Here is a 22662-nt window from a genome sequence, read left to right as displayed (position 1 = left end):
CGGAGTAAGAAATTATAATTTTATTTTGTAATAAATTTAAAAGAAAAGATTTATAGATAAAAAGGCTAAGTAAAAAAACACCCTTTTTTTTGTAGTAAATTAGCCGCTTCCATCACTTTGGAGTGAAAGAAACCCACTCAAAGTTCCTAATGTTATCAGGGCTGGAAAGATTGCACTTCAAAGAAAGTATTGACAATTCTTCGTTACCTTACACGATGAACCAAACATCAAAGTCTCAAAGATGAAGAGGATCTGAGCACCAAAACTTCCAAGTTAGTAGGCTTTGATATGCACGTAATGATGGAGATGAAAACAAGATCAACACTTGAAAAGGTCAGCTCCGTCCTCAACATCATCAGTTCTGATGCCACCACTCTGAGCCATTAGTATTCGGAAGATTCTCTTAGAGCAAAGCTCACCGAACCTTCTATTTTCTATTCCTAGCGATCCTTCAACCATCAAATCCTTAAGTAAGAATTCTTTCTCGTGCACCTGAAAGAAAGGAACAATTTTCAATAATAATTGATGCGTTCTGGTCCTGTTTACTCTGTTTCTGTTTCATGAAAAAACTTACAGATTTGTTTGAATCCAAGTATACATCCAGAAGAGATCTCATGGTTGGATATTTCTTCCAGATTGCAATAGCATGCTTTGGCTGTACTTTAGGTATGACTGCCAGTGCTTTCAGCCTGCGCATATTGCGTTATCAGAAACATAGATTTCATTAGCACAAATAGTTATATATTTGGTGCTCAAGAGGAATGTTAACAGTTGAAAGATTATTCATTTATTATTGTTTTTTAGGATTTGAGCCTCGACCTCCCCTTCTGGGGACAAGGAGCTACACCATTGGGCCACATGCTTAGATGCATGAACAAGTGAAATATGCAATGATGGTTGAACAGGGATCAAAAACATTGTTGGATTGAAACTAGTTGTTATGCTCTACTATGAAATGCAAAATATTTGAGCTTCATCATCATCTAAATGCAAGGCTTTTGCAACAAAATGGAAGTCTGTTAGACCGGTCTAGCCGGTCCACATGGGACCGGCCCAAGCGAAACAAATGTGGAAGTTCCGCCTCTCCTATACGAGCCGAACGCACGACCAAGCACCGTAGAGCTGTTTAGGAAGGTTTTTGAAGGAAGTTAGGAGTGACATTTCAAAGTAGGGGTTGTTTAGAGATTCCTTTTGGATTGTATGCAATTTTTTTTTCTCTTATTTCTAATTTTGGATTGTATGCATTAAATAGTTTGTTTTCCTAGGGTTAGGGCATCTTAAAATTTGGCTGAAATTTGAGATCTCTTAGTAATGTAGAACGAAAAATGCTTTGCTAGGGAAGGTGGACAATCTCCAAGTGTCTCCTCACAAAAGCTGAAATGTCCCTTCAGAAAATCTGAAATTTTCAGAATTTTCTATGGGAGAGGGTGGAGAGAATTATAATTAATGCCAAGGAGAGGTAGAGATTTGAGGAATTGCTGTGAAGAAGTTAACAAGAACAGTTACGGTAAGTGACATTGTTTCCAGCATACAATTCCTTCCATGAAAGCTGAAATATTTCAGATATTACCACAAAATCTGAGAGGAAATTCAGCAGGTTAATAAGCAGAGGAAGGGATGGAATTCAATTCCTTGAATCCGTGAAAGGAGTTAGGGAAATAGAATAGGAAATAAAGTCCAGGGAGAATTCGGCTAAGGCTATGGAGTCAGATTTTAGAAGAAAATCCACTAAGGGGGGAAGCGGTGTGCTGAGAGAAAATTTAGGAATTAAATTCAAATTCCTATTCTAAATCCCAAGAGAGAGGGAGCGGCAGCAGTAATGGGAAAAGGGGTTAATACAAAGCCTTAATGCCTGCTAATCGTGAGATAATTATTTAATGCTCAATTGAGATTGTTTCCAAAAGAGAGGACTTAAGAGTATTAATTAATGGGTAGGTGGCAGGCGTAGGCTAGAGATGAATTAATGGGTAGGGATTTAATTCCTGCTACAAAACTCCTTAGATTAGGGAATCAATTAGGAATTTAATCAAAATCTGAATTTTAATTTCAGTTTTAATTAAATTAGGAGAGAATTGATTTGAATTTTAAAATTCAAATTAAAGAAATTAATGCCATGAATGGGGGAGTAAAGGAGGGATCCCAAAGAGGGGGCCGGCGGGTCTAGGGAGAGAGGGGAGAGATTAATTCAAATCCTAAAATTAATTTCAAGATTTGAATGAAAATGAGGGGAAATTAATTTGAAAATTGATTTCAAATTAAGAGGCCATTAATGCCTTAATTGGGGAATTGATGGGAGGAACACCAATTAGGAAAGATTTCAAATTTGAAATTTGAAATCCAAATTGTCATGGATTTTCCCTCTCGATTTTGCCAACCCAAATTAGGAAAGGGGGGAGGGTAAAGGGGAAGGGGAGATTCACGGGTGGATGGGGGAGGTGGCCGGCGGGTGAGGGAAGTGGCCGGGGGCTTGGAGTGGACGGATGGGGGGTCGGATGGGGTGAGCTCGGTATGGAGCTTGGCTCGTGAAGTTGAGGGAGGAGGAAAAGATGACAACAAAAAACAACGATATAAGATAAAACGAAAGATGTAAAGAGGAGGGTGGTGGATGAAGACGAAAATACAAAGAGAAAACAACGAACCCGGCCGTCTCCAAGGTTGGTGGGTGATTCGTTTGCCCTTCTCCAAGGGACTTCAAATCACGAGTCCAGACCCATCTTGCGGCTGGTGAAACTCTCGATTTCTCCCATAGAAATCTCACTCTCGTCCTCTCTCAAGAAGAACACAAGTGTGGAAAAATATTTTTTTTCATATCAATCAATCATCACTTTTACAATAGCTTAAGGCCCTATATATAGGCAATAACATGATAAAATAAAAATTACAAAATTGCACCTTGGGCCATAATACTCATATAAACCATCCTAGGGGTACAACAGGAAAATACATTAATTAAGAATTAAAATGCAGAAAAATAAATCATAATTGAAGGTTTAAATCATGGCCGTCGATTTGCGACGCCTCCTGTGATAGATGCGCCAAATCTTTGTACCGATGTCCGCATCACTTAGGTTTCTTTTGGGCTCTAGCAGCGTCTAGAGATTTGGGAGAGATAGATCCTCTTGAATAGAGGATCAATTGTATCTTGTTATTTTTCTTTCATTAGTTTGATTATCGCAATAAAATTATTGTTTCTCTTTTTTTCCTTTGGATTTGTGGATCATTCTCGTTTATTTCATCAAGATAGTTAAGTTTTACTTGGGAATTCCAAGTATTTCCTAACAAAGTCCTGCATAAATCTTAGATAAACTAAGTGGGGGTGTGTGTATATAAATAATCTAAATATCATTTTTTAATGTTCGAACTTTTTATTAATTTTTTTAGAACAAAAATTGCCACAATTGTTGATTTCATTCACTAAATCAAATTATTTCTCTCAAATCAATATTATTTGTCTAAACCTATCTTCCATTGAATTCACCCATAGCTTCCTTGTATAACTCATAAATTTGATTTCCTTGTAATTACTAAAATTTTGAACATCTACTTTGTTCCTAAATATTGATACTAAATGTTTTTTTCTTTAATCTTCTTGAAGTGGGCTTTATTCACATATTAATTAAATCATTTCTATTAAATAAACATAGCATTTCTAAATCTATGCTTCATTGCATTCATCCTCAACTTTGTACAACTCAAAACTTTGATTTCTTATAATAAATACAATTTTAAACATCTCATTATCTTTAAATTTTAATATTAAAATGCTTCTTTTTAATAATTTGATTTCTTCATAATCTTTAAAATCAAGTAAGAAATTTGTTACAAAACCACCCATAATTAATGTGAGAAATGCACAAAGAAAATCCTACTTAAAAGCTCAGTTCTTCCACAGACTTAACAAATAAGTTTTTGTAAAACCTGCCCACCGGTTCACTGAATTGCCATGCCTTCCTCAAGTCAATTAGATACAACAGGTCCATAGAGTGAAGACATTTTGCCTTAGCTGCTTCCATGAAAAAACAAAAGGTTTTATACCTATGCAACAATGATAATCCCCAAACATGCGTGACACTAATTTTTTTTCTTTGCAGTTAGCAGCATATTGAAGGTGAAATTCAAAGCAATAATAATGAAGATAATTAATTTGTCGGAAGTGAAAGCTTACCAGACATTATTTTTAATTAAATTCTTATCAATGAAATTCTTGGCAACCATAGATCCATTAGCATTCACAGAAAGCCATGTCAATTTCTTCCTGTAAATAATCTCAATTCAGCAAAGATAAATAATAATTGAGATATGCAGGCACACAAGTCGGAAAATTTAGATGGTTGTAATAAATCCAAAATCATTATAAAAGCAGCCAAGGCATCTTAAATTAATATAACTTCATTTATTGAAGCTCAAATGGTACCTGCAATAAAAGACCAGTCTCTAAATATGTATCATCCAAGAAAGAGAATTGTTGACATGACTTGAGAGGGCACATAACCGGAACAACCAAATTTGAAAGGTAGAAGGGGGCAATATTTGAGTGCAATTATTAATCAAATTTCATTCCACCATGCAAGTAGACATGAGAGAATAACAAGCATGCATAGTTTCAAGGAACAACCAAAATAAATAATTGGCTTTAAAAAAAAAATCAAGTTAGATTTTTATTTGAAATAACTTGGTTTACTCTGATGAAATGGAAATAAAAAACAGTACCACCCCCAACCCAACTAATGCTGAAGACATTGTCAGTCCCATAATTCTGAGATTTTTTTAATACAAAATTATTATGTCGATTATATAGACATTCCCTAAAAAGGAAAATCATGATTTTCTTCCATAGTACACTATGTCAGAGAATAAACAAGTATCATGTTAATATGTATATGCACAGATATTTGGTAATTGAATGGCCAATAGTATAAACCTAGGGTGACAAAATACTCTGCGATTAGACTTAACAATAGATAACACACAATTTTAAATATGCTAATGAAACATAACATCTAATGTTCTAAACAACAATAGCCCTTGCAAAAATCATAATTTATAAGCCAGTTAAACACAAGGATAGTTCACTGCGTATAGTAGTCAAATGAACTTGCTGAGGCTCACCTAAATTGGCAATTCGCAAGACTAGATGTTAAACCGACTATGTGATCAGCAATCTCAGCTTCATCTATACATTGTCTCGAGTGAACTTTGGTAAAATGGGTTGACAACTTTGCCAAAACCTGAATGGAACAACATTAGTAAACTCCAAATACATATATATTTGGGGGACATTTTTTGTGGCAGTTATAAATTGAAGCAACTATTTCTCCTAACATCAACCTCCTCAACTGGTGGGCGTTTATAACTATTGAAGTTTGATGAATTCTTGTAGTGGCTTTGTTCGCTGCAAATTAGAGAGAAAGATGCTTCAGATGATAATAGTATGAAGAACAGAAAATTTTTTATAAAAATCTTTGAGGAGATCATTTATTGGCTTTGAAATATTTTGTGAGATATTTTATTGACTCTGAAAATCTTGCAATATTATGTATGAATTTACAATAAATTATTTGTCAACAAACTCATTCATCATTATCAATATAAATAGTCTTAAAAAGAAAGGGATTTGCATCCTATAATCACAAACAAACATAGATGAGAGGGAGAGAGAGGGGAGAGAAACTGCCAACCAAGAGAATGAAGGGAGTGCTTTTTTATATTTTGGATGCTTGCAGGAGGAAGATCTTTTGCATCTTTAAGGAGGTGTTGCTAGTTTTGGTTCCATCAAAAGAAGAAAAAATTGGCCATAATAAGAAAAACTCTGGCAACATAAAAAGGAAGAGCAATAATATCTTCTTATACATATTCAACATTTATCTTCAAAGCAGGTGGTTGTGTCCTATCTCAATCATTAGCATGAAAAAAATAATGCATGTGTGTATGTATAACATTATCTTCAATCCTTAATGAATCCATCTTTGAAATCCTAGCGGAATATTTGATCTTTCATAAATCATAGATGTAGGTGGATCTCACCAAACCCTAAACCCTAAACCCTAAACCAATAAATACATATGTTTCATACCTAATGTTATCTCAAAAAAAAAAAAAAAAACCTAATGTTATCTAAAAAAAAAGTATTAAAAAAAAAAAGAAAAACCTTATGTTATCTCATCGTCATTTAGTTAGTTCCCGCCAACCCTCCCTCGCTCCCCCCATAGACACGCATGACGTGGTTTACTTAAACATTGGAACTTCTTTCATTAAGCCTTTTTGTTAACACTTGGATAAGAAAAATAAATTAATAGTTTTTAATCACATTAAAATTAAAGTACTGATGATTAATTATAAATTTGAAGCAAAAGATTAGAACACTGGTTAAGGGTTGAAGCAAAAAATTAGAACAAAATAAGTATATATTTGGCAATAAATTACTTTTTTAAAATATTTAAACCGTTGCCATTTCTTTGGAAGGCTAAGGGCAAGAGTACATAAGCTAGTAATCATTGGCAATGGCAATAATATAAACTTCTACTGAATGTAAATTGAATGAAGAGTGAGATATTTCTTTCAAGTTAGTGTATTGAAATGAGACATCCTTATTCAGAAATAAAAAAAATAAGGTTTAATACTTCACCTCTAGTAAAATCTAGAAATGTGACATTTAGAGCAGGTATGATTTGAAATTATCATTATATAATAACCGACATAAAAGTTTTCTAACAGAAACAAGGATCACAAACATAATCTAACAACTAATAGTAACAGCAGCCCAACCTAGCATATAAAATTACAAATATAAATTTTCAAGAAAAATTTCAATTAAGCAAGCAAAGACGACGAGAAGTGAAAGATGAGTAGCACACTTGATCACTATGCAAACTCTTTGTTGGTCGCACTGTAAGACAAGTCAAGACACTGAATTCAAGATTCTAATTAAAGAATAAAATGAAAAAATAGTTCAGAAATAATAAAAAGTTAAGGAGGATTCTCACCATTTATTTATGAAACTCATCAGCTTGTTTGTTAGATAGCATATTGTGAATAATGGATACTGGCTCCTAACTGTATGGACATGATCAATGAGGGATTCGCTGACTACGAGATCACAAAATTCTTCAGCCTGGTATAGAAGTAATATGTATGGAACATCTGACATCATATTTGAAAGCTGCATAAGATCATGAGTTTAAAAAAAATTATAGTAATTGGAAAAAGAAGTACGCAAATCTCTAGAAAAGTACAACATATGCTGAATAAAGGCTACATGGTCGCTCGGTAAAAACTCAAAATAAGCTTCAAGCATGACGAAATCAAAAGATATAGGAGGTAATAAAAAAGGAAAGAAGAAATTTGATGCAGAAAGGTCAGATTTTCTGGAAATCCCTCCAAGGAAGAGGATCTATTAAGCTTATCCTAACAACAGTCTAGGAATTGATCAAGGAAGAATCAAGCCTCTCAGTTTCATGGTTCTTGAAATCAATGGCTGAATTCCAAATCTTTATTCTATTCATCTACTTATTATTGAATACATATAGAACCTAATAATCATCTCCGTTAACTTGAGACCATTGATATGATATAATGGTGACAATACAAGGGAAAAAAAAACAGTAACCTGGTATGTCACATTGATAGCACAACATTCCCATAATACACTAATATCAGAAAACCAACCCAAAACCCAAAATATTCACCATACCATCTTGTTCTGCATTCCCCATTGTTGCTCCCAACCAACCAAATTATTCACAAATCCATTTTGTTTTTCGTAATCCATTAACTATTATTATGAATCCTCTATCTAAATGCAAATAATGAGGAACAAAAAACAATGCAGAGCTTCTTACTAGCCTAAGTAATCTAACACAATATAACATTTGTTAAATAATTTTAATATTTTAAATTATTATAAACTTTTATTTTCAATTTTAATTTATTAATTGCTAGGATTATCTTAATTCCAAAAAATGATAATATTATTAAGAATTAACCATAATTGGATTATATTTGAATTCAATAATGAAGCGATGCACACACAATTTGGATATAAAAAAAGCAATTAAGTGACCTAAAAAAACTTCATTAATTTATTTAATCTATCTAAAAGTCCGCACAACTAGTCCTATTTATAAAGAAAATAAACCATAAGCATAACATGAAATTATCCTTAAAAAAGCACATTCTATTGAGAATTCCGTGAATGATTTGAAATTGATATTGATCGCATCAAAGATCATCTGATTGCAATGTTGATGGCGATCCTTGGGATAAAGTTGGACTCTAATACTAATTAATGTATACCAAGGAAACGAAAGATTTATGATAGCCTTAAAGAAGCTGAGGGAGAACAAAAAAGGATGACCAGAAAAGAGAGAACAAGGAAAAAAAAAAAGAAAAATCAGACACAAAATCTAATTTTAGGAACAAGCATGCTCAACATCATTTTCATTTCAAAATCATAATTATCCATTACATATCCATTAGGCTTTTATTTGTAATAGAAAGCCCAACAATATTAAGAATAAACAACCAAACTTATCATAATATGAAAAAAAATCATATTGCCTATGAAATTTTAAAAAAAGACAAAACGATTTAAGAAAAGAAATGCAATGATATTTCAACAAAAATATTGATGATCCCTATATTGGTGATTAAGTGGGGATGATTAGTCAGACTTTGGATCAATCTATTATGAAATTATGCCTAATAAAATTAACTTAATTAAAGAATAAACTAGTTAACAAAATTAATCTTAAATGTTTAAATTTAATCTTACTCAATCTTTTTTAATTAAATTTAGTTGTATATTATTATAAAAAAAGACTAAACGGTTTGGATCCTCACAAATATGATCCATTAACTCCTTCAAACCATCAAATTCTGATAGAAAGTAGATGCACTTTCAACCAAATTGGCGAACCAAAAGAAATTGAAAGGAAGAACACACCACAAATGTTTTGATTGCAAAAAATATGAAAGAAAAATAGAAAGATTCAATTGGATCTTCAATTGGAGAGGAAGATGGGGCTCTCCCAAATCCCTAGCCGTCAGCTAGAGCCCTCACAACCTAAAAACTTCTCATTTCAGCAAACACAAGAATAAAACTAACCGTAGCAAAATAACCTCCTTAAAGTATACAATAATTTCCCCGCAAATCCCCAAACAACCCTCCAATCTTTCCCTCCTAGCCACCCCTCTTTCCCCATTCAAATTTAGGCTTGGGCCCCACCCTAAAGGGGGGCTAAAGTCTCTAGCGGAACGGAAATTCCGCCTCTTGTAAATAAGGGCCGATCCCTCCGGGACCGGTTGGACCAATCTAACAATAGCCCCCTACCAAAGACCCACCTTGTCCTCAAGGTGGAAGAACGAAAACTGATGCTTCACTCTCTCGCAAAACTCCCATGTAGCTTCATAGTTAGGTATGCTCATCCATTTTATCAACACTTTCTTAATCCCTCCCTCCCTGTCGTACCCATTTAGCTCTAGTGGTTATAGGGGAGTAAGTGAGCCGAGCCGGCTCGAACTCGACATGTTTATGGGCTCGCGAGCCAAGCTTATCGAGCTCGAGCCGACTCGGCTCGTGAGCTCGCGAGCAGTATCGAATAAATATTAATATTTTTAAATAATTTTATTTTATTTCTTAAATTTAAATATTAAAAAAAATAAAAATCACTTAAATTTTATTTAAATGTTAACATTTCATATTTTTTTAATATAATTATATATATATATATATATATATATATATTTATAATATTAATTTTTTATATAATAATACACATCATATGCGTTGGTGCTTCTCAAACGAGCTCGAGCTTTCGAGTCGAGTTCGAGCTTGATATTTTCTAAACGAGTCGATCTCGAGCCCACTAATCGAGCTTGAGTTCGAGCTCGAGCTCATTAAAGATTAAACAAGCCAGGCTTGATAAGGCAAATGCTCGACTCGACTCGTTTACACCCCTACTCTACACTAGATGCATGATCCCCGATAGCTCTCCTCAACAATGACATGTGGAACATTGGATGCATAATAGTGGTTAGGGGTAACTTCAAGCAATAAGCTGCTGATCCAATCTTCTTCAGTATCTCGTAAGGACCAACTTATCATTCCTCCGGTTAGCAATCACATTTCTCTATAGTGACGAAGATTCAAGTACTCCCTATCCCATTTCACAAATTGGATGTCCTTCCTGCACCCATTCACCTGTTTCTTCATGATCTACTAAGCTCTTAATAAATGCCTCTTTAATTCGGTCAACACCCTACCCCTCTCCTCTAATTACTATTCTACCGATAAGATTTGTGTGCTACTCTGCCTAAAGTGCACCAAGTGAGGTGGATTCCTTCCGTATAACACTTTAAAATGGGTAATCTGTGATGCTGAAAGATATGAAGTGTTGTACAAATACTTCGCCCACGCTAGCCACTTGGCTCATAGTCGATGAGTCTCTGAAACAAAACATCACAGGTACGTCTCACTGCTCTTGTTTATCACCTCCGTCTATCGTTCGTTTATCGGTGGTAAGTGGTGCTCCTCTTCAACATTGTCCCTTGCAACATGAACAACTCCCTCCAAAAAATGACTAAGGAACATCTTATCTCGATCGAATACTATAGACTATGGTATCACATGCAGTTTGGCCAACCCTCTGATGAATGTCATTGCCACTGTTGTTGTCATGTCAGGATGTCATAGGAGAATAAAATGAACATATTTACTCAATCCGTCCACCACCACCAAAATCATTGTGAACCCCTCAGATCGGGGTAACACATATATAAAATCAATAGTGACCTCCCACACTGTCTAAAAAAGCTAGGGGTTGCAGTAATCCCCCTAGAGCTATGGGCATGTATTTGCTTCTCTAGCATACCTCACATTTAGCCACCATCTCCTCCACATCCTTATGCATCCCCTTACAATACAACTTTGTCGCCAATCTCCTCTATGTCTTCTGACCCCTGAATGACCCCCAATAATGCTCCCGTTGAACTACTGCAAAATGAATAGAATATAAACCGAGGTCCATGGCAACACAAACCTCCCCTGGTATAGTAGTCTCTCCCCCTCCAGGGAATAGTAAGGGAGACTACTCACATCCCTCAGTAGATCCACCCTAATCCTCCTCATCTTCTTGTCCTGCACATTCTCCTCCTTAATACCCCCCAATCCAACATCAATGGTACTAAAATGGCTAACACCTAGAGCTCCCCCACACATGTGGACAAGGCATCATTCGCCTTATTCTCTAACCACGTTCTATATTGGATCTCAAAATATACCCCAACAGCTTTGACATCCACCTTTGATGTTCCTCGGATACCATCCTTTGCTCTAACAGGTATTTCAAGCTCCTCTAGTTTGTCCTAACAATAAATATCGGCCCAACAAGTAAGACCGCCATTTCATAATGTCTAATACAATGGCCATCAGCTCCCTCTCATAGACTAATTTTAGCCTAGCCCTGGCTATCAGCACCTGGCTGAAGTAAGCTATAGGCATATAATTATGCATAAGCACTGCCCCCAATCCATATATAATGCATCAATCTCTACTATGAAAATTTGGCCAAAACCTAGTAGAGCCAAGACATGTACCGTGTTCATGACCTTCTGCAGTCTCTCAAAAGTTTAGGTAGTTGTCTCTTCCCACAAAAAGCTATCCTTCTTCAGATTCCAAGGTAGCGGCCAATTTCAGCATTGCCTTAATCTTGACCTAATCAATGGCCACCTCTCCTAAGATACCACGTACCCTAAGTACTCCACATCGGGTTATGCACCGCCTCCAGGAGGGTTAATGAACCACCATCTGCTTTAAGTGAAGATAAATTTTAAATTCAATACTAAAGTCATTGCTAATATATGCTCAGTAATTAGTCCCATCTAATTATTAGCCTTAATCAAAATTGCACCGCCTTTGGGAGGGTTAATGAGCCATAGGGGTATGTGTCTATCAAAAACCTGAACTCAAATCTTAAAGTTCTCACAAAAAGAGGATAACATCTTTGGGTACTATCTTATCTTTAATTTAATTTGCCTTCTAAAAATTAGACTCGACACATTTGTTAACACTCTCCCAAATGCAGAGAGGCAAAGGCGCGAATTTTCAATGCCCACAATTGTTAGTAAGTTGCTAGAGGATTATTACTTATTAACTATGTTTGGTGTGACCAAAGTTCACTAAGCTTGACTAAGATTAATCAAGGATCCTCATAAGGCCAATCCAATTGTCCATCAAAACACTCCAAAAATTTAATTGCAAAACATCTACTCCAATGGATTGTCTCTAATTTTATGAAACTCACCTCTAAAATGCATACCATACACTTGATTTAGGTTCACATCCTTCGGAAATACTATGATTTTTATTAAGAAAAAAGAACCAAATTGGTTCCCTAATTTATTCTGAATGATCAAAATAGTCCTCAACTATATAAAAATAATTTGGCACAATAGCTCGTTAAATGAGGATCAAATTAATCCTCCTATGAGATCATTTTGGTTTCTATTTAGAAAGTCAAGGGAATAAAATGAGGAACATTTTGATCCTTGGCAAAAAGCCAGGAAACCATTTTGATCATTATCACTTTTTATTAATAAGCAAATCAGCTGAGAATTTAGCAGACATTCCCTTGCCATGACATTTGTTGCTGCTTACATAAAATAATAACTTCACAAGAGACTCCACCACAAATCTTACAAAATCAGGACTTGTAACCACCTTTCGTTGTAGATAGATATCTACTTGAATTATAGAACGTCAAATTTGAAAGAATTTCATTCTTATTAATCAAAAACCAGCCAGAGTGCTATTATGAACATCTCAAGAACGATTAGCAAATATAAAAAAGGGTAAAGACAGGTAAAGAGAAAGTTGGCACATCCAAGGAGTAAACAGAAAAATATCTTCCAATTAAAAATTTCTCAAAATGATGGGTTCTTTTTTTTTAACACCAAATCTTATTTTGGTGGTCATTAACTTTGATTCCGTGACAACGAGACTAATACAACAGTCTGACCTGCATTGGTATTTGAAAAGTATAGTTAAGAAGGAAACAATGTGTCATAATTGAAAGATTTAAATCAAGTTAATTGCATTTAATTTCTACGAGTTTTTTTGTCATTTAGATGTTTAGATCAACATTCATGTTATAAAGAATTTAAGATTCAGTAAGGATACTGAATATGATGCCAGTAATCCAACAAAAAGCAATAATTCGGTTTTCATGCTAAAAGTAGATAATCGGACAGTCAGATACAGAAAATATCGGCAAAAAGTCAAAAGTAAAACACCAAAAAGCAAAAAAAACAGAACAAATAAAAGCATTCTAATTTTAAATCATTTGAAAGCAAGCTCACAAAGGGATTCTAGTCACTTTAGTACCTGAGCAATTTGTTCGGGTACAGTAATTTTCCACAAGATTGATTTTTCAATTGGATTTGAGGTTATGCGATAAGATAGACCTCTTTCAGCAAATCTGGCAAGAAGATGTCCTAAATTCCCCAAAAAAAAACTGCGTCGTCATAATACAAATCGCAAAAAAAAAAAAGTTACAAGATCTGGCGTACCTCCAATTGACCCATTTTCAAGAACTTTAGCATCAATTTCAGCTATGATTGATTTCAAAGCCAACTTTCCCTTCTCCCACTTCTGCTTTTCCTTCTCTAGCTTCTTCAACTCAGCAGCTTCAGCTTTTAAAGCTTCCTTTTGCAGCTTCTCATCCTACATTTTAACAAGGAATTTCTTCAAACAGAATCTAAAAGACCAGCCTAGAAAAGTAAGCACGGTCCAAGAAGTTCCAGTTAATGGGGAGTTTTACGAAGACGGGTAATGTAGGAAACCTAACCTATGCTTTAGTATAGTAGCATTTTTTTTAGCAATTTAAATGAGTATCGATGCCCAAATGGATAAGAGTTTTCATATACTATTATCCAGGATGGGTAGAACTAATTAAAAAAATTATCATCATTGTCCAATATTCATAAGGCTTCAAGCTCAGAGCCATAAATGAGAGCTGTCGATGAATATCTTCATATATTAGATGGACAGCTTCATCTGTCATTCTATTATCATAAATTGTATTTTTGATTCCTAAATTTTAATATTATAATTGCTTATATAGGTCTTATGTGTACTCATAGACCTAGAAAGACTCGGCTAGAAAACATTAGAAATGATTTTTTTTTTTTAAATTTACATGAGAATTTGACAGTTAACAGAACATAATGAAGAAAAAAGATTCATGTAGCCGACCACAAGTAGTGGGATAAAAGTTTGATTTTGTAGTTGTTGTTTGACTTATGTGTACTCCTTTCACTATGTATTTGTAATATTATGCTTTATTAAAAAAAAAATTTCCACAACTGGATCAAAACTATCAACACCTGACTGTTGCACTAGGATCTTATCTCTGAAAAAAAAAAAACATACCATTTCTATATTTCCTTATAATACCAACCTGTCTCTTTTGTTTCCTTTCTTCGATTAAACGAGTTTTTTCTTCCTTCAACTGTTTCTTTCTAGCAGCTGCCTCGCTCTTCCAAATATCCTTATCAGCATTAGGAGCTCTCTGCTTTCCCGCCTGTTTAACAAGACTTGGTGATTGCCTCAAATAATTGTTACCATCACCATCATTATCATGTCTTGCCTGCAGAATGGATGATAATTCAAACCTGCTTTAACTTGATTGTTGAAGTATTGAGTTATTCAAAAGCAAAATGCTAATTTATAACCATAACTGAAAACATCAAAAATTAAACCTCAACATAGCTTAGATTTACCATCAAAGATGTTCTACAATAAATAATCTAAATACTAATACTTGACACAAATTTTATTAATATAAGTGGAAGAAACAATTTTATGCTAAAATGTCAACTAAAAGATGCAACAATGATTTGCAAAGAGTAAAGGCTAGAAGTATGGTGTAGAAGAAGATCAAAACAGAGGAACTAGAGTTCATGTAGTTCAGAGGAAAATCATTAAATTGTTTTTTTAGGAGAACAGTTAGTTCTTCATTTTTGCTCCTCCCCAATTACATATGCAAAAGGGATAAAACACCAGTTAGCTACAAGACAAGCTGCACCTTTCTAAGGGAATAAAAACTACGAAACAAACAATAAGTTTTACAGTCAAAAGAAAAAATGTAGAATGTGGCTATCCCACTATTAATAGTAGCCAATAGGGGAGGGACAGAAGCGAGACCTCTACAATACACAAGTTTTTCAAAAGATAACAAGAAAATTTTCACTAAAAATTATACCCCACTTTAAATACATCTCAAAATTCAACAAAATCATTTTTGTTAAATACTATATTTCATATCAATTCTTTAGATATATAAATAATACACTTTTGATTGATTAAATAATTACCTTATAATTAAATTAATCTCCCTATGTTTTTATTTATATCACTGTGGCAAATGACTGAATATACTAAAGAAGTCGCAGTCCCAATCCCGATTATTCAAAGAAGTTGAGGTAAGTTAAGGAGGTGGACTTTAAGAGGTTTATCAAAATTTATATACAGCTATCTATATAATGCTTATAATAGCATTATCCCTAAGCCTCATATCACTATTTCCTCCCCAATAGCTGAATCTTCACTGGAAGACGAGTTGCAGCAGTTGGCCAAACAGCAGATGTCGGTTGACAAATATAGCAGTGGGCACGGGCACTACTATAGCAAGGTTGCTATGGCATCAATTGATATAGTAGCAGAGAAAAAAATAAATTTCTAAATGCGACTACTTTAATAAACATATTAATCAAGAACAGGAGCGAAAAATCAAATTTAAAAAACAAAACAAAACACCTACGACATGGCAATTTTCATCACCACGTGGCATGTCACCCAGCAACTGGCGACTTTCTTGCAACGCAGCGAAAATTGCAAGCCATGTGGCATTTTTTTTAAAGCAAGATAACTGTTAGCTTGCTATTGGCAAGCACAAAAGGGCTATTTAAGCCTCATTCTACCTCATTTGGTCCTCTTTCTTCCCATCCACCCACTTCCACTTCTCCTTAGCTATCTTTTTTATTTGAGTTTTATTGAGACAGAAGTGCTATTTCGCCCGAACCAGTAAAAGATGATCCTTTTTTCAATGACAAAATTTGATAAACTTTCTTGTTTTTATTTAATTTTTGTAAGAATAAAATAGATTTTCTTAAAAAAAATTCTTCTGAGTGTTTTTTTGTGTAAAGGGAGAGGAAAATTTTTGAATGGACGTGAAATTTTAAGTATTATAGGTTTGAATGTATAAAAATGTGAGGATATATTTGAGGACATAACTTCAAAATTACATATTGGATGGTTAAAATAAATATTATTTAGGTGTTCATTCATGATTACTTATGCAGGTATCCATCCGCAAGTGTCTTGCATGTTACGATTAGATCAAGCGAACGGAATAAGTACTCTCCCCTTAGAACAAATCGTTAGAGAGACTCGCTCAGGCGTTGGAAGGAGCTTAACATTGGAGCGAGGTGAATCGAAACCGGTCACATTCAAGAAGTCGTCCCCCCCCCCCCCGCCGGCTCGAGCTCGTTTACAGTGGGACAAGCTCGAGTTCGAACCGACTTTGTGACCGACGAGCCGAGCTCGATAAGGCCATTATTCGACTCGACTCAACTCGCTTACACCCCTAATTGAATTACAGCTCCCCTGGGCCCCACAAGAGGGGCTGAAACCTAGTCTATCCTACTCTGGTTCCCGTCTAACAATTATGCTAGGTTCGGCTGGTTTGGACCAAACAAAGGCCCCTTGCTCCCGCTCCTGTATGGCGTAACAGCGGCCCTACACCCACATGCATGAATTGATAGGAATCTGAAGTGTAAGATGTCTCATGTTAGTCTTCCTCGAACTGTTGTTGGTAGAAAAATATGTTGTGATATGCTCTTGTAATAACCCAAAGACCATCAATATACATTGTCCATATGTAATAGTCACATTAAGCCAACTTCGTATAGATTATGAGGCCTAGGTCTCTTCATACTATATTATTATTAATTATAGACATAACTGTTATTCCCCAAAGATTGAATGTCAAGATTATACCAACACCGGTATTAAAGAACTTCTGCCTCCTAATTCCTAGAGGAGAGCCGATCATCCAAGGAGCAGTGGGTATAGAAACATCATGGATGAGTTGAGCCCGCAACCCAATAGAATTTGAAGTTTATGTAGGAAAGTTGTGCACAATACATCAACATGTACTCTTAACCCAACAAATAATCATAATTATTTTCATAATCTTCTACCTAATGGATGCACAATTTTAACATTAAAATATTAAATTACTTCTTCTTAACGAATGTATAATTTTTCGCTAAACATTTCAAAAACAACTTCTTATTGACGTAGGTGATATGGCTGAAGTAGGTAGAAGACAGCACCAAAGGTAGAGTCAAGAGTCGGCGCACACACATACATCTAAGGCTGTCAAAAATTGACATGACACGATAATCCGACCTGAAATTTTCAGGTAAGACCTGACCTGATTTAGAAACGGGTCAAGTTCGGGTCTATAAATCCGACCTTATTTTTGGAGTTTGTGTCAAGTATCAACCAAAAAAAATGATGTGGTAGAAAAAAAAATTGAAACGAACATATATATGTTAAAAAATTGTTTATGACTATGACTTGTCCTCATGAATTGTACATCCAGCTTTAGAAATGGTCGAGATACCTGGGCAACTAAATCCTCTGCCAAGCAGTCCTCACTTGGTAGACTGTCTCCTGACAGCTGTTTATTGAAAGAATAAAACAAATAGATTTGGAGTGCATTAGCCATGTACAGCATGTCAGGCTTGATCATCATTTGCTGATGACATTGATTGAGAGGTGATCACCAGAGACGAACACGTTTTATTTCTCATTTCATGAGATTATTATTACATTATAGGATTTTGCTTTTATTTTTGGAGTTTGTGTCAAGTATCAACCAAAAAAATGATGTGGTAGAAAAAAAAATTTGAAACGAACATGTATATGTTAAAAAACTGTTTATGACTATGACTTGTCCTCATGAATTGTACATACAGCTTTAGAAATGGTCGAGATACCTGGGCAACTAAATCCTCTGCCAAGCAGTCCTCACTTGGTAGACTGTCTCCTGACATCTTGATGAAATCAGATATTCCTAAATAATATATAGATCATTACTAAAAGCATTGAACTTCTAATTAAAATCATCAACTGCAATATGCAATCCCTTCAAGATCCATACCAGCATATCCATTAGAAGAATAGGGTTTAGCAGTTGCAGTAGTTACAACCAAGTCATCTTCGCATGCTACATCTTTCATTCGACAGAATAATACATCATCTTCACTTTCAGACGTTGAATCCAATCTAGAATTTTCCATAGGAGACCTGGAGTGGCAAGCTGTCCTTCCAAGCCATTCAACCAAATTCCCAGATTCTTTCAATGTTCCTCTACTGGAACCACCCTCAGATTCATTATCAGACTCTAGACATATTAAACTGGATATTCCTAGAGAAGAAGAATAATAATAAATATAAGCCATGCCTATATGAACCACAATTCTGTCACAAGAATATATACGAAAAAATTTAAGCTACTCATGCAAATAAAAAAACATAGCACAGAAATAGAATGGAAGAAGCCTTAAAAAACAGTAGTGCTCGGATGTTCAACCCAATTAGCAGGACACAGTAAAATATTCTGTAAGAAGTCTATGTTAGAAACTTAGAACCCCATGGCAGGCCAACACATCAGGATTTACGCCACACTTTCAAATAAAATATATGGTATAAGAACAGGTTTATAGAAATTCTAAGGAAAATGCATTAAATATTAGCTCAAGTAGACAAGATTTATGAAGTTCAAACTCCATTGGAACAAAATAGTAATCACTAAAATTACTCCACATACATGTGCAGTACTAACTACTTAGCCATTGGTCTCTGGCAAGTTCGAAAAGTTAAGAGTGCAGAAAAATAAAAATGATTTCCAACTTTAACAAAAAAAAGGAAATAGGAAATCAAAATAGGAGTTGTTGCAAGGCAATATAAGTAATATACAAACCTAATTAAAAAGCAAGAATAAAAAAAAAATCGGAGTTTGGCCAACCGTGAACATAGATGCACATATTACAATAATTTTCAGAAACAAAACAAGGAACTATGCAGTGATAATTGTTATCAATAACAAGTTTGACAAAGCTATTCAAGTCTCCAACCAATGAGGCACCTTCTTCAAAAAAAAATGCATGCAAGAAGAACTTCTTACAAATGGTTGGCGTCATCCAAAACCGTCTGGCTTTGTTAATAAGGCAAATACTCAGGTTTTGATTGGGACGGCTTTCTTGCTGCTTCTTAAATGAAGCCTAAATGCTTGTAACCAAAACCACATCATGCATTTTTGCTTGTTATTTTAGATGCAGCCAAAGGGTGGTAACTTTTACGACCTCTCTAATATCTTAGGCTTGACACTTATCAATCTTATCGTAAACTTACAAAGTTAAAAAAAAAAAGAAAAAGAACACAACAAAAACAGAATGCCACAAAACCTGCAATTCTTCTATAAGAAGAAAAGCAAACCTAGGGTAAGGGCATCTACCAGCGAACTTCTCCCGTGAATGTGTGCGAGTGAGGGAGCACTTGACGATAGACGCATCGGAGCCGAACGATAAAGGGGTTTCGGCGACGACGGAGGGCGTGCAAACCGGATTACGCTTCTGAGGGGTGGGGTCATCATCGATGACCAGAAAGGGAGGATCAGATTCTCCGTTCCCGCCAGATAAATTCTCCGTCCACTTCCTCTTGGCCCGAGAATGTCGAGGTGAGAGAGCGCAGGAAGCGTCCTCTTCGTCGTCGGAGAGGATATCGACGGTGAAGAACGCCTGCGAACGGCCCATCTCGAAGCCAAAAGCGGAAAGCTTGTGCTGCTCTGCGTGCACGGTTTCAAATTGAAAATGACAAATATTACTGATATGTCATCGAAAAATTATCTTGATCGGGCACGGATTTCCAGACAAAATCAACCCGAAACTTTTTTTTTTTTTTTTTGGAAATTTTGGGTCGAAAGCCCATATATTAAACTAAAATGAAATTACTAGTAACAAAAGAAAAACCTGTAAGAAAATAAAAAGTAACAAGCAAGCCAAACTACCACAAAGAAAATGGGGAGGAGGTCAAAAGCACGACTCAGGAAATCAGGCTGATCATCATGACTTCAGATTTAAAAATTTTGGGCATCAGCAATCAGCAAGCCAACGGTTGCCACAGGCCTGCCAAGGCCAATGATCGGTAAGCATAGGGCCATCTTCCCACAGGGCCATCCAGGGAAGAAAGCATACACGAAAAATTGGTGTCAGGCACCCAAAAACCTGGTTCATCATTGTTCAGAAGGCAAAATTTGACACAAAAATCCCAAACGCATGTAGCAGCCCAAAAATGTTATATTATTCCATGAAAGGTTGCCACAGGCCTGCCAAGGCCAATGATCGGTAAGCACAGGCCCATCCAGGGAAGAGAGCATACATGAAAAATTGGTGTCATGCACCCAAAAACCTGATTCATCATTATCCATAAGGCAAAATTTGACACAAAAATCCCAAATGCATGTAGCAGCCAAAAATGTTACATTATTCCATGAAAGGTATCCTTGAGCTTATCATAAGAATTCAATTTACTAACTTTGAACTTAATGGCTTATTTGATATTGTGCACAACAGAAGGACTGGCCCAGCAATTGGAGAAGCGACGATTTTTCCTCTCTCCGTAAGTGATATATGATGTAGCTAATCAACAGATAACAAAAAAAATTTCCCAAAGTGCAATAATGACTCCCAAAATCCAGAAATTCAAAAGCTTGCAAAATATTCGACCTAAGTAGGAAAGAGCAGAAATTTGGTAGCAACACATTCAAAATCATAAAAGAGTAATCGCATTCAAAGAACAAGTGATAATGTGATTCCAGCGAGTTTTGACAAAAAGAACAGGCAGCCGGAACATCAAGACCTTTCCTAATAAGTAAATCTGCACATTTAAGTAAATCTTATAGAACCTTTTTTAATCCAGATATATTTGTACCATGCAACTTTGTCCAGATTGGCATGAAAAAAATCAGTGAATTGTTTGAAAGTAGGATGCTTATAACCATCCAAAGCCAAGGCCGGTTGCTCCAAGATATGAACATTGAGGATAGCCGCCCTTAAAGAATCAGGGACATTATTCGGAATGATCCACTGGCCATTGGAAATGAAAGTATCCACAGTTAAATGGGGAAAACCATTTCATGAGGAAATTTCAGATAAATATCTCCCATAGCACCATGGGTCCCATAGCATGGAAAATTTGCAAAGGGATGAAACAGAGAGATGGACAGAGGTTATAATTTTCTAAGCAATAGAGCATAAAAACTTCCAGGTTTTAGATGCATGAGACGGTGGGTTCTTTCATGGAGAAACATTGCTTTAAACCAAGAGCAAAAAAGAGAATCATGCATGAAAAACCTCCAAATGCAAGAACATAACGACCCAAAATAAAGGGAGTCAAATGAAGGAATGCCAAGTTCGCCATTACATTTGGGCCTAACTGTAGTACTCCAGGATATGAGATGAATTTTCCTGTCAGAAATGTTCCCATGATAAAGAAATTTAGCACAGAGTTTAGAGATAGTGATACGGCAACCCGGAAACTTCAAAAATTAAATTCGGGATTAGCTGCACTCCGATTTTAGCAAACATACAGTCAAAAGGAGCGTCTCGGAAATACAAACCCAACGACACAAAATTCAACTCAATTCGAGCCCAAATGAGTCCAAATCAAGTACCTGAAATGCTATTGGAAAGTTCAAACCATAATTTGAGTTACCAAACGGTTTTCAAATATGATGTTCTTATAGTCGAATCGAGCGGCTCGATGAGAAAAATCCAACGAGCCCAAGATCACCAAATTCCAACATCATTAAAACCTTCAAATGTCTGACAAACGGCGCATGATCAAGGGATTTAATATCGGTCGTCCATTCGACCACTCCCTATTTATCCCTAATCTCTCACATATTTACAAGTTAAGCCACTCCAGAAAATCTATAAATAGACCCCTCATTTTCTCTTGAGAGGGGGCCAAAGCAATAAGTAAGAGAAGAAGAAGAAAATAAGAGAAGGAAGATAGGAGGGAAGAAACTCCTCCTCGACCACCGTCGTCGGAACTCTGTCTGACTTTCACGGGATGCTGGAATTCTGCCAGACTTCCATAGTGACGCCGGAATTCCGCCCGACCTCCAAGTTACACTGGGGTTTCGCCCGAACTCCAAGCGACGTCGGAGTTTTGCCCGAATACCATCTAACAGTGAAGTTCTCCCGGTAGCCAACTGAATTCGAACTTCTACCCAACGACGGACCTCCGCTTGTCGCCGTATTTCTACCCGACGCCGGACTTATTCCCGTTGTCGGGCTTTCGCTGGAAATATATCCGATGTTGGATTTATGTTCATTGCTGTACTTCTACCTGACAGTCCTTCCGGCCTCTGTCGCTCACCGACTGCGGTCCTCATAACTTACGTCGCCCACCGACTACAGTCCTTCCTACCTCTGTCGCACTCCGACTATAGTCCTTCCGACTTACGTCGCCCACCAACTACAGTCCCTATGACCTCTGTCGCCCGTCGACTACGGTTATCATGACCTACGTCG

General features: G+C 35.9%; 1 protein-coding gene across 1 annotated transcript; it reads right to left on the bottom strand.

The window, feature by feature from the left end:
* Positions 1–20322, bottom strand: LOC110115356 (crossover junction endonuclease EME1B). Its single transcript, XM_020848575.2, has 13 exons — positions 20133–20322; positions 19581–19910; positions 18225–18491; positions 18061–18137; positions 14454–14642; positions 13564–13717; positions 13379–13488; positions 6984–7159; positions 5329–5392; positions 5110–5228; positions 4166–4255; positions 575–689; positions 1–492 (listed from the first exon to the last, which is right to left on the bottom strand). Exons 2-13 carry the CDS (start codon positions 19876–19878, stop codon positions 319–321), a joined length of 1833 nt encoding a protein of 610 aa, XP_020704234.1. The 5' UTR covers positions 19879–19910; positions 20133–20322; the 3' UTR covers positions 1–318.
* Between the last annotated feature and the right edge of the window lie 2340 nt (positions 20323–22662).

Source organism: Dendrobium catenatum, unplaced genomic scaffold (genome assembly GCF_001605985.2).
Source record: "Dendrobium catenatum unplaced genomic scaffold, ASM160598v2 fragScaff_scaffold_586, whole genome shotgun sequence".
NCBI classification, from domain to species: Eukaryota; Viridiplantae; Streptophyta; class Magnoliopsida; order Asparagales; family Orchidaceae; genus Dendrobium; species Dendrobium catenatum.
The sequence above is the reverse complement of the archived record's forward strand: the minus strand, read 5'-3'. Positions and strand labels throughout refer to the sequence as shown.